The sequence below is a fragment of the Megalops cyprinoides genome, chromosome 24 (genome assembly GCF_013368585.1).
Source record: "Megalops cyprinoides isolate fMegCyp1 chromosome 24, fMegCyp1.pri, whole genome shotgun sequence".
In the NCBI taxonomy this organism is placed as follows: Eukaryota; Metazoa; Chordata; class Actinopteri; order Elopiformes; family Megalopidae; genus Megalops; species Megalops cyprinoides.
Window position 1 is genome coordinate 20,299,710 of NC_050606.1, and position 13,126 is coordinate 20,312,835.

At 47.7% G+C, this 13,126-nt stretch overlaps 1 protein-coding gene across 2 annotated transcripts; it reads left to right on the forward strand.

The window, feature by feature from the left end:
* The first annotated feature begins 4,531 nt into the window (after positions 1-4,531).
* Positions 4,532-10,595, forward strand: LOC118771249 (transmembrane 9 superfamily member 1-like). Of its 2 annotated transcripts, none has more exons than XM_036519188.1 (9): positions 4,532-4,620; positions 5,321-5,535; positions 6,038-6,169; positions 6,468-6,590; positions 6,805-7,139; positions 7,440-7,594; positions 8,714-8,899; positions 9,404-9,677; positions 10,127-10,595. In XM_036519188.1, the coding sequence occupies exons 2-9, from the start codon at positions 5,329-5,331 to the stop codon at positions 10,518-10,520; spliced, it is 1,806 nt and encodes a 601-aa protein (XP_036375081.1). In that variant the 5' UTR covers positions 4,532-4,620; positions 5,321-5,328; the 3' UTR covers positions 10,521-10,595. The 2 variants fall into 2 exon arrangements, with proteins under 2 accessions (XP_036375081.1, XP_036375082.1); XM_036519189.1 differs by lacking the exon at positions 4,532-4,620 and adding an exon at positions 4,900-5,137.
* The last annotated feature ends 2,531 nt before the right edge of the window (positions 10,596-13,126 follow it).

Sequence of the window (13,126 nt, forward strand, 5' to 3'; positions counted from 1 at the left end):
AACATTCCTTTTTAAAAACATTAAATTTGTTTGTTTCTTGAAATATGGGACTTGTTTGCACATGACTATTGTACGGAAAGTTCTGGAACGGTAGTTTCCAAAGCTTCATCGAGAATGAAATTTAAACATGTTTTGATGTTGAAATGAATAAATGCCTTCAGCATCACATTGACAAATTGTGTCTGTTTTCTCTTACCACCACTAGGTGGCATTTCTTGTCTTACCTAATAGGAATGTTATCTTAATAAATAACTAAAAAATGTAATAAGGTTTAGTGGGTACAAAGGTCAGCTATAATCAAGCGCTCAATTGAAGTGAAGTACTGCATAAACGAAGGATCAGACCTTTTACTACATACCTGCAACCTGAAGAAGAATTTCTTCTTAAAGTCATACTACAGCTGAATGAGGGGGTCTGGCCCATATTCACTGGACTTATTTTACTCATTTAAGCAAACAGTTAAAGCAGTTAGTTTTGTAATTACCACATCTTACAATACATTTGTAATGTATTTGTGAAGGCGACTTGTCCTCATTCTTTGGATTTCCTATAGCCAATGAAAGGGCTCCTCTTACATTTCTGTGGCTTCAGTCCTTTATGGTATATACTCACGGTGGTAACTGATCCCTTGTTCATCATTGCTGAAGCTGAAGTAGCAGCACAAACTGACTCCTGTGTCCTACATACTCACAGTGATAAATGATCCATGCTTATCATTGCTGAAGCTGAAGGAACAGCACAGACTGACTCCTTTGTCTTGTATTCTGACACTAATCACTGATCCAGGCCTGTCCTTGCTGAAGCTGAAAGAACAGCATAAACCGACTCATTTGCCTTACATACTCACAGTGATCAATGACCCATACTTGTCATTGCTGCAGCTGAAGGAACAGCACTGACTGACATTGTGCCAGCCACTGATCTTCATTTGCATGCAGATACAGGATAGAGGGTTAATGCCTGATGTTGATACCATTTTTAGAGGCTCAGACACCACACTCATCCACTTAAGGCTCTCGGTTGATTAGCCACGGTTGATTAGCCACTTTAGCTAGTGGCCTCCAGATTAATTGATGTCTCCCATTATTTATATCATTAGTGTTATTGTTTTTTATTTCTAACAATTACAAATATGTTAGTGATGATGATAAGTGATGCTGTAGTAAGAACTGACATTTTGACTGGTTTGCTAGATAGCCTGCTAGTGAACAGAAACGTGCAAAAATCAACCTTTATTCTAGCAGAGTGAATAAAATTTAAAAGCTTCCCTCTGTGCATTTGTGCAGCCTTTAGTTTTACATATTTCTCTCAGTCCTCCTTTGCCACATTGACCCCTTAGGGATCTCTCCTTTTCTTTCCCTCCTTTCTTTCTGGGGTGGCCTTTTTCAGGCTCTCCAGCATCTGCTGTACCTCGTTCTTCTCATCCTCCATCCTCTTCAGCTCCATCTCCCATAGCTCCGCCTCCAGCCGCCATGCTTCCTCCACTTCCCTCTTCTCTCTCAGCATACTCTCCTTCTCCCTCCTCCTCCCTCTCTCTATAACCTCCTCTTCTCTCTCCCATAGTTCTTTCTGTTTCTTCCATGTTTCCTCAAAGGTGTTCTTCATCTCCCCCATCTCGCCGCTCACCCTCTCCAACCTGTTCTTCAGCTCATCCAGCTCCGCCGTCTCTCTCCTCGCCTCCTCTGCTGCCCTCTCCTTCGTTCTCTCCCACGCCTCCACTTCGGCCCTCCACTCCTCCGCCAGCTGCTCCCCCCTCTCCGCCTCAGCCTCCATCTCCTCCCCCTCGTCCCTCCTCCCCGTCTGCCACAGCTTGATGTCCTCCCGCCACTGGCGCTGTTCCCCCACCCACTGCTCCGCCTCCCTCCTCCACGCCTCCCCCGCCTCTCCCTTCACCCGCTCCGCCTCCTCCGTGGACCTCCGCCTTCCCGCCTGGATGAGGGCTTCCAGCTCCGCCCACAGCTCCTTCCACAGCCTCCGCGTCTCCTCCAGCTCCTTCCTCTCCTTCCGCGTCTCCCTCCCCCTCGTCCTCAGCACCACGTCGACAGCCGCCCTCTCCCGCTCCCACAGCTCCGCCAGCGCCCCGGTCGCCCCCCACCCCCTGCCCGCCTCATCTCCCCCCTGCTCCTCTCCTGTGGCCCCCTCTTCCTCCTTTCCCTGTAAACAACAAGGAAGCTCACTCAACTCAGGAAAATATGCTTCTTACCTCCTAAGTCCTCATTACGTTATTATTTCATTAATGTAATTTAGCAGACACTCTTCGCCAGAATGGCTTGCATAGGTTACAATCTTACCAACTATACAGCTGGATATTTACTAAGGAAATTGTGGGGTAAGAACCTTGCCTAAGGGTATAACAGTAGTGCCCCAGCAGGGAATCAAGCCAGCAGCCTTTTGGTTACTGTCCCCTTCCCTGCCCCTTACCACTACTCCACCCTGCCACCCCAAGATCTGTCCCACCTCTTATCTCTTACATTGCATTACATTAACTAAGTATACATGATGCAAGCAACAAATAAATAAAAAAGCATAAAAGCAACAAATGGCATCTGCTGCAGGAGATCTGAGGCACCGTGTAAAGACGAGTCACAGCCTGAGGTGGGAGTGTAAATGCCAGCCTCCATAGGACTTTGTGTAATTCATTTGCGTGGCAGACGCACTTGCCCCAGTGTGACTTGCATAGCTTGCACCACTAGTTACTCATTTACAGCTGGATATCCTCTGAGGTAGCCCAGGTGAGGGAGGCCACTGGAGGGCGCAATAGCTGCGCCCAGACTCAGATTTCACGTTGATGCGCCTTGCTCAGGCATTCCTGTGTGGAACTCGTGGGTAGGTTTTGGGAGGAGGAATGGGGTGGGGGCGCAAGAGGAGCCAGATGGACGGTTGAGGCCCATTCCAAATACAAACCATGTTTATTTATCATGTATCACTGTAGCACCTTTCAAGCTCAAGCTTAACCTTAGCAGCAACACATGTACAAATGAATGGCTGCCCATAAGTTACTGGCCCTCGCTATTCCAAGCTGTTGGCACGTCGGAAGAGATCTATTGCATTATTTGCTTGACAACCTTGTAGTGTCACCTACATTTTAAATATTATCCATTATATATTAACCCGCTCTCGGTAAAGTACCGTGCTCTAATGATGAATAAATAAAAAAAAAAAGATATTTTGCCGATATTGCTGACATTGACTTACCCTGAAACGGAAACAGTTTAGAAAGCAATCCATTGTTTGTTTATTTTTTCGATCACCTGAATGAATTATTTTTCCAGAGTAATAATAAAAGGTGACTTTTCCATATATTGCAAGAATATGTCTTGCCATAATTGTGAGGTAAGTGTACTGTCGCTATTATTACATCTTGCCGTTCAGTCACGTGCTGTAGAGTTCAGAAGCGTGTCGATTATGATTCATACATAGGAAGCAGCCGTCCAGACAGACAGTGTTGTGCGTTCTGGCTGCGTCACAATTAGCAACTACTAGTCGTAGTACATTACATTTAGATTTACATTTATTCGTTTGGCAGACGCTTTTATCCAAAGCGACTTACAAGTGAGGTAGAGTAGCCTACAACACAAGGAAAAAAACCGTCATGGATCAACAGAGGCTCAACATGGATCAACAATGTTTTCACAAACATTACATTTTACCAAAATATTAATTTAAATGGCTGCAAGCCGCCTCTGAACGCAAAAATTCAGAGGCGGCTTGCAGTAAACGAGTATAATCATAGCATTTGATTTATTTTTCTTGTCTAGACGCCGTTTGGATTTTGCCAAGAGTAAATGATCTCTGGCCTGAATTAGTCTTTGTAAAATTAGCTTCACAATAAACTGTCCCCTATGGTCACGTGAATATAAAACGAATATGAATGCATGAATAGCTTGCTAGATACCCCATGTGTATTCAAGACCTTGCCAATGTAGAGGGAAAAGCGACTCGTCCATTTATGGCTGTGCTTTCACTGGCAATTGAAGGAAGATTTTTAGTATTTTACATTTGACAGATTCATTGTCAGAGTGATGTGCTACACAGCAGTCGTAAATATTAATGGTGTGGACACCCGACTGCTCATTTCGTTAACCTCTTGATGAAATGAAGAATTCAGAAGGAAGGCAAATAAAAATGTGCCAAAACAGTATTCTCTTAAAATTGCACAAAACGAAAGCGCACATAATACTTTTGAACGATCTCAAAGGATTGCATGAAAAATTGTTCACAAGGCCTCAAACGTGGGCTAGGGAAACTCCTGTACGTAATGTATTGTCATGGGACAGTAAGTTACATTATTTATAGATGGGCTTAGATGTGTGTAAATGTTATAATATTTATAATAATAATAATAATAATGACAACGACAATAATAATAATAATAATAAATGAGATCTTTTGAAAAACGTAATAAGGAATAGGCCTACGTGTACTCTTTACTGAGCGAATGAACTCGCTGTTTTCCGAAAGACCAAACAGGAGGAGTGTCGCCACGTCCAGGTGCCTAACTCCGCCCAACCCGGAAGAGTCAGTGAAAATGTGTAGCGCTCGGTGACGTGGTATTGCAAACCGTCCAGAAGTGGCCTGATTCGTACAATTCTGCAATCTGAATCACATCCGGATTTTGAGGTAAATAAACGCATTTCGGGGACCGACGTTCTCGGATAGGACATAGCGCATTTGATCCCGGGAGTGCGAGGCAGAGGAGAGCGGACAGGAGAGCCGAGCGTTGCAGGGCCTGGTATCCTCTCTCCGGCTAGAGCAATACTAGTCTCGCCGCGGCAATTTATAGGAACCAGCGCTGCAATTCCTTATTTTACCTGGACTAATATATTGTTTGTCGGTAACTTCACAGCAGAGGTTTATGGATCCATACATTTCGCTGGTAATTGATATGAGAGGGGGATGCAGGACAACGAACTAATGTAAGCGACTGATCGAGATCATCTGTCACAATTTTATATAGCTACGTCCACAATATCTCTCGGCTTACAAAACCTGCCTTGCTACATTCTTATCAGTCGGTGTCGAGATGCTGGAAACCTGAAGGCAAATCAGGCGACCAAGTTATTAACATTTACCATCTGCCCAGAGCGTCAACGTGCTCTTAGAATCAATATTTAAGCTTTGATCAAAACTTAACCAGGTAAATACACATCGCCGTCACAATGGCAACGCCGTTCTGCCGCGGTGCCTGTCTTTAAACTTACGCAGTCTCCTTTCGCCTAGTATACTTAGTTTTATATAACTCATTTGGGCTCATGGAATCGTGTTTATTGAGCGAGGTCACGTCTTTCCCGATAAATTATTATGGACATCCGTTTGACAGGGATTGTCATGAAGCCGGAAGCGCCCTTTGAGAAGTTTGCTGGCGGCGCCTTGGGGATGTGCGTCCTGGCTCTTTGCCTGCTGTCCCAGACAGAGGGGGCGGTGAAATACAAGCCAGGGGACCAGGTGACTCTCTATGTGAACAAGGTCGGACCCTACCACAATCCGCAGGAAACCTACCACTACTACACCCTGCCTGTCTGCAGACCCAAAGAGGTCAGTGAGCTTGCGGTTTGGTCAAGTTGACCTGCCTTTGTACTTTACTGGAGTATCCTGTCTTGCCTCTGTGTGTGTTCCTGTGTCACTGATTGGAGCTATATGCATAGCTGTATGCCCCTGTGTTACTGATGAGATGCACAGTATGTTTGTGTGAGTATCGTGTCAGTTACTGTGATGCCATGTCACTGAATAGAAGGATATGTATGACCACGTGTGAAAGTATATGACAGCATATGACTGTGTGTGCCCATGTGTGACCCTTTGTGACGGTGTATGACCACGTATGACCACGTGTGGCTGTGTGTGACCACGTGTTAGTATATAACAGTATATGACTGCTTCTGACCATTTATGACCGCGTTTTGACCGCATTTGACTGTTTGTCCATATGTGATCATGTATGACCATATGTGACCATTTCTGACAGTGTGTGACCAAGTGTGACTGCATGTGACCATGTATGACCACGTGTGACCGTTTGTGACCGCGTGCCTCACAGGTGCGGCACAAGGCCATGAGCCTGGGGGAGGTGCTGGACGGGGACAGGATGGCTGAGTCGCTGTACGACATCCGCTTCAAGGAGAACACCGAGCGACGAACGCTGTGTCAGCTGTCCCTGACCGAGAAAGAGGTGCAGCCCCCCCGCATTCTGTGGTGAAACGGTGCTTCGGCTTTTGGTCCTGCTCTGAACGCCAACTCACCGAGAACACTGCACTGCTTTGTGGGCGAGGAGGCTGTCTCAGAACAGACATTGTCACATTGAGAATCTCTTTGTAGAAGTTAATTGAGCTGACAGGCTCAGGTGAAAGGGAGGCATTTGAACGTGCTCCTGTTGTGTTTTGTGTGTGTGGGCGAGGGGGATGGGTGTGGTGGAGTTGTGGAGTTCACGTGGAGTTCACATTGGTTTGTGCTGCCTCTCTCTCTCTCAGGTGGAGCAGCTCCGTGAGGCGATAGAGGAGCTCTATTATTTTGAGTTTGTCCTGGATGAAATTCCCATCTGGGGCTTTGTGGGATACATGGAGGAGAGTGGCTTCCTGCCTCACAGCCATAAGGTTTGTTCCTTCCTGCCTTTCCCTCTGTCTGTCTCTGTGCCTGTTTGTCTGTCTGTCCCTGTGCATGTCTTATGTCTGTCTCGAGATTTGCCTGTATTTTTTTCTCTGAGTCTGTCTGACTATCTGTCAAGGAGTCTGTCTCTCCATTGGCTGTCTCCACATGTGATCCGGCCCCCACCTCTGACTCCCTTCGCCCCCTTCTCTATCCTCGCAGGTGGGGCTGTGGACCCACCTGGACTTCAACATCGAGTACAACGGCGACTCGGTGATTTTCGCCAACGTGTCGGTGAAGGACGTGAAGCCCGTGCCGCTGGAGGAGGGCGCGGGGGCCGGGGGCGGCCTGGCGCTCACCCAAAGCTACACCGTGCGCTGGTTCGAGAGCCCCCTGCCCTACGAGCGGCGGGCCGAGCGCCTGCAGGACTACTCCTTCTTCCCCAAGACCCTGGAGATCCACTGGCTGTCCATCATCAACTCCCTGGTGCTGGTGGTCCTCCTGCTGGGCTTCGTCATCATCATCCTCATGAGGGTGCTGAAGAACGACTTCGCCAGGTGACGCGCTGCGGTCGAGCTGTGCCCCAGCAGGGAGTCAAACCGGCAAGCTTTTGGTTACGAGCCCTACTCCTTACACTGCTGCCTCCGCTACATGTACCTACAAAGGCCCCCTACACCACTGTGAGACTACTCCTTGGTTTTGCTTTTATTAATTTGCACAAAAACACACAGAGAAGAAAGAAAGAGAGCGACAAAGAAAGAAGCGGTACTTAGAAAAGTGACACGGTTGGGGAAGCGGTCGAGTAGCGGTCGCCCACGGTTGTCCGTGCTCAGTGTTTTGGTCACTCCTTCCTGCAGGTACAACGTGGACGAGGAGGGCGCCTGTGATGACCTGGACCAGGGGGACAACGGCTGGAAGATCATCCACACAGACGTCTTCCGCTTTCCGCCCTATAAGAGCCTGCTCTGTGCCGTCCTGGGGGTGGGAGCGCAGTTCCTCACTCTCGCCACAGGTGGGGGCTATACGCGTTATACTCGTGCCTTACTCACGGTGTTACTTTACATGAAACCAAAATGCCACTGATCCAGAAGCTGAACCAGTGTGCGTTAAAGTATCCTAGGTATGAAAAACAGAAATAATTACATTACATTGTCATTTAGCAGACACTCTTATCCAGAGCAATCTACATAGGATACAATTTACATATTATCCATTTGTATTGCTGGATATTTACTGAAGTAATTGTGGCTTACATTCCTTGCCCAAAGGTACAACAGCAGTGCCCCAGCAGGAGATCGAACCAGCAAGCTTTTGGTTACGAGTCCTGTTCCTTATCACTATGCTACACTGCTGCCTTCACTGTGTGTGCTTTTCCAAAAGCCCCCTAAAACACTGTGAGGCTACTCCTCAGTTTTACTTTGTATTAATTTGCACAGAAACATACAGGTAAGAAAGAAGCATTACTTAGAAAACTGACATGAAGATTATGCCAGTGAGATAAAAACCCAAAATGGGCTCAATGACACCATAAGTTAAACTCAGTTACTACAAAAGTAGACAAAACAGTAAAAACAAAGAGACTGATTTGATTTGAGATACAGAAAACAATATAAGTTCAATCCACAAAACAGTAAAGAAAAATAGAAGAGGTAAAATAATCAATCAGTGAAATTAGTCAATCAGTCAACGGTTATTGGATAGAGCGCGCCAAATAAATGGAATAGAGCACACCTTAGGGCACCTTGAAAAGAAACAATGGAAGGCATAGGGCATATGACTGGAAATGGAATTCTGGAAACTGAAGAAAGGTCACTTCAGTGATCGCTGCAGAGGCAGTAGGGTGTGACAAAGAGCTGCGTGGTTATTGGACAGATATGTGTCCTATTGGAAGGCCCCACAGTGATGTCATGGCTCACTACTGCAGCGACTGGCTTCTGAGAGATGGGGAGACTTGTGCATGTCCATGAAAAACATGGACACCTTCCATAGATGTGAATGAAGGATTGTGTTCTTCTTCCTCATCAGGGTGCTTAAGAAGACAAGAATGGGTTAAAGTAGCTGAGGTTAAGTTACTCCATTTTTCCTGGGTCCATGACATCTGACCTGTCGCTTCTTTCTCTGGCTGCCGTAGGGATCATCGTCATGGCGCTGCTGGGGATGTTTAACGTGCATCGCCATGGCGCCATCAACTCTGCAGCGATTGTGCTGTACGCCCTGACCAGCTGCGTGTCGGGATACTGCTCCTGCAACTTCTACACACAGATCCACGGCCAGCGCTGGGTCTGGAACATTATCCTCACCTCCTCCCTCTTCTCAGGTACCTGTGTGTGTGTGTGTGTGTGTGTGTGTGTGTGTGTGTGTGTGTGTGTTTGCGGTTAACGTCTTCTCATTGGTGCAGGATGGTTCAATGAGACAGTAAAACCCAGGGAAAGTGCTTGGTTGGGTGTGCGCGTCTGTATCTTGCAAGCACATGGTGTATGTGCTTCTGTATGTCCAATTAAATAGCTTACTTTGGGGGGGGGTATGTTTTCAAGTATGTTTTAATTCTTTCCAGAAAACTTAGTTAAAAAGTCATTTCAGGCCCCATGTGAAGTTATGAATGTGAGGTAAATCACATTTTCAGAGAGTAGCTGTTAATCTGTCTCATTGCATTACATTACTGTCATTTAATGGATGCTGTTATGCAGAGTGAGTTGCACAGGGTACAGTTGCATCCATTTATGCAGCTGGATAATTACTGAGGCAATTGAAGGTTAAGTACTTGGCCCCCAGGGTGCAACAGCAGAGCCTTCTGGTTGCGAGCCCCTTTTCTCCCCCGCAGCGCCCCTCTTCCTGACCTGGAGCGTGGTGAACTCGGTGCACTGGTGGAGCGGCTCCACCCAGGCGCTGCCCGTCTCCACCGTGCTGCTCCTGCTGGCCGTGTGGGCGCTGGTGGGCTTCCCGCTCACCGTCATCGGCGGCATCGTGGGCAAGAACAAGGCGGGCGGCTTCCAGGCGCCCTGCCGGACCCGCAACATCGCCCGACAGATCCCCCCGCAGCCCTGGTACAAGCACACCACCGTGCACATGGCCATCGGGGGCTTCCTCCCCTTCAGGTGGGCCCCCTCCCCCCGCACCCTGATCACACACCATCTCAGCCTTTACATGTCACAGGTTTATGCTGTTTGATGTTTGCTGGTATGGTTCTTGTTAAGTTCTGGATTCTGTAAGTCCATACTTTTTGGTATGGTCTCTGTGTTGTGTGTGTAGTCTCTCTGTCTTGTCTGTGTTGTAAATGGGTATATGCACATGATCCATGTGGCCCGCACTATACTGTTCTATGTTCCTAAGCAGGATGGCTGTGGTTTGTTTTCTCACTGTTAGACTAGTACCTGCCTCTAACTGCAGGAACAGGATGTTTCTCAGCACAGTAACAGGATCTCTGTGTGCAGTGTCAGTGACCTTCACTCTCTGTCTCCCAGTGCAGTAACAGGATCTCTCTCAGCGCAGTATCAGGAACTCTTTCTGTGTGTAGTGTCGGTAACCCTCTCCCTCTGTTTTCCAGCGCCATCTCGGTGGAGCTGTACTACATCTTCGCGACGGTGTGGGGCCGCGAGCACTACACGCTGTACGGCATCCTGCTGTGCGTCTTCGCCATCCTGCTGTCGGTGGGCGCCTGCATCTCGGTGGCGCTGACCTACTTCCTGCTGTCGGGGGAGGACTACCGCTGGTGGTGGCGCAGCGTGCTGAGCACCGGCTCCACGGGCCTCTTCATCTTCGTCTACTCCGTCTTCTACTACCGCAACCGCTCCAGCATGAGCGGCCTGGTGCAGAGCGTGGAGTTCTTCGGCTACTCGCTGCTCACCGCCTTCGTCTTCTCCCTCATGCTGGGCACCGTGTCCTTCGCCGCCTCGCTGACCTTCATCCGTTACATCTACCGCAGCCTCAAGATGGACTGAGGGGGGCGGGGCCAGTGTAGGGGGAAATGGGGTGGGGAAAAGTGCTACACCTACCGCAGCCTCAAGATGGACTGAGGGGCAGGGCTGGGGCGGGGCTAGGGGGGGAAGGGGGTGAGGAAAAGTGCTACGTCTACCACAGCCTTCAAGACTGACTGAGGGGGTCTGACTAGGGTGGGCTTGGGGTGGGAGTGGTGCGGGGTGAGGGGAGAGATGGGGCAGGTTTATGGAGCAATTGGGGTGGAGCAACATGCTACATCAACCACAACCTCAAGATGATCTGAGGGGAGGGATGGGGCAAGCTTTGGGTGGGATTGGGGTGGGACAATATGCTTTATCTACCACAACAACAATGGACTAACGGATAGGAGGAGTTGTGGATAGGGGTGGGGCAGCATCCTCTGCGCATACCGCAGCCTTAAAAAGGCGGGACAGAGACGGGATCAAGTTGGGATCATGGAAGGATCAAGGCAGGAGGAAGGCAGGGCGAGAGGGCCAGTATCTGCTATATTAACTGCAGGTGAGAGAAAGGACTGCAGATTGGTATTTCTTACAAACTAGTGCAGTGTTTTTGCAGTCTGACCAAAAACAAAAGGTCTTCACTTGACCAGTTGTGGTTGGCTTTTTATAAGTCATGGTCGAGAGGAAATTCTGACCGCATTTCAAACGCTGCCTCATAGTCATCCTGACCACAGATCAACTTGTGATTGACAGCCTTTTTAAGAAATTTGTTGGTGGTCGGGACAACCTCTCCAATCAAATGCCTTAAACATATAAACTAAGGTGCATGATTGGAGGGTTGTCCTTTATTACAATCGCAGCAAATACACGTTTATTCCTAAAACAAATAGACATACAAATGTAGTATTCATAAGAGGACATCTTGTCAATTAAAAATCAAAGGCATAGGAATGCCATGAAGACACTAACAATATCATGTAATTGCGTAAATATTGTACAATAATGTGGTCCGTTTTGATGCTGTGGTCACTGTCATATCGCCACCTGTCAAACAGTGCAGTCTTTAGGTGGTCAAACCCGCAAAAACACAGCCTTAGATACTGACTGGGATAGAGGCGACAGGAGTGGTTGGATTTTGAAGTACTGTATGTATCTGAACACCTAGTGGGGGGAAGAAGGAGACCCATTAGCGAATGTGTATGTGTGTATGCGTGCGCCTGTGTGTGTATGTGCGCGCATTTGTCTGCGTGTGTGCGCGAGTGTGTGGGGACTGAATGCAGTCTTCCCCACTGACTGCTCTTTCAGTTCATATGTAAATATCTTTTCAATAAAGCCTCTTCTTTTTATTAAAAGCTAAGATGTTTTACCTTATGAATGTTGGTCTCTGGGTCCTCTGTGCTGAATTGTCATTCCTGTGAGACTGTTAGTCACCCCTGCTGCGATGTCATTGTCATAAGGGATTTTTGGCCTGTTCCTTCCCTATGACCTACCAGTATTTCTCAGCTTTTGAAGAAGTCATCCAGCTATTCCGATGCTAGAAGGCACTGGTGGTGATAAAATGCTCATGAGCAGAATGTAACTGAGTATAGCTTGCTGGCTCAAACAGTACAGTCTCACAAACTCAGGAGCTTGCCACCTCCCGAACACCAGACATGCTCTCAAGTTAAACATCATAAATACTGGCTATCTTTATCAGGCAGATATGGTTTATCTGGATTGCATTGTCGTATTACATATCTGTGTTTGACTTAGCATACTGCCATTTCTAATCACAGGCCTCTGTCTGCCAGGAAGTTGAGGTTTAGGTCACTAAAATTCCTCGTGTTCTCACCTTCCATGAATGTGGATGTTGTTCTTGTGCTGGGCAGCAGGGGGCAGCATCCAGCTGCTTTATGCTTAGGAATGCTGCTGAGGGAAGTGAGAGGTGGGAATTGAGTTCAGTGGGTGGGGTTTTTTGGGAGGGGTCCTGTGCTCTGTCTTGGGCTGATGGGTTTGATTAACCATGCTGAAGTGGCACAAAGGTGTCTGGAACAGAGGAATTATTTTTTTACCCTTGCACACACTAACACAATAAGATACTGTATATAACGGACACCACAGTAGGATACAGAGAATACAGGCGTCACTTTTAAGGGTATCCAGATTATGGACAAACTGTCTGTGTGTCCTGATGCACTGTCCTTGAACAGTGACAGACAGGGAGATGCTGACTGGACATATGCACCAAGCAACAATAAACCCAAATAAACATCCCAAATTAAAAATCAAGATCAAAGAGGCCATCAGCACATACAGTAAACTGGAAGGCCAAGGACAGGAAAACTGCACTCATCATACACAGGGGGCAGTGTTGCACCTGGGGTCAATGCACATGGTGGGCCCTCACAATACAGTGTAGAGTCATGCTGGGTCAGCCTCTTCTGTGGTGCTTCTCTGACACACAGTGGTACAGATGCATGTTACGCAGGGGCGCTATAGGGGGACACAAGGGGGTACCCTCATCATTCTGAAGTATTCACCTGAGAGATGCATAGGGCACCAATACAAACAACTCAATCTGTACAAACAGCCCAAAGCACAGAACCTAATCCTGTGCTCAACTAATCACGGTGTGCATGGAGTTTTAGTGCTGTAAGGTTCTATATGAG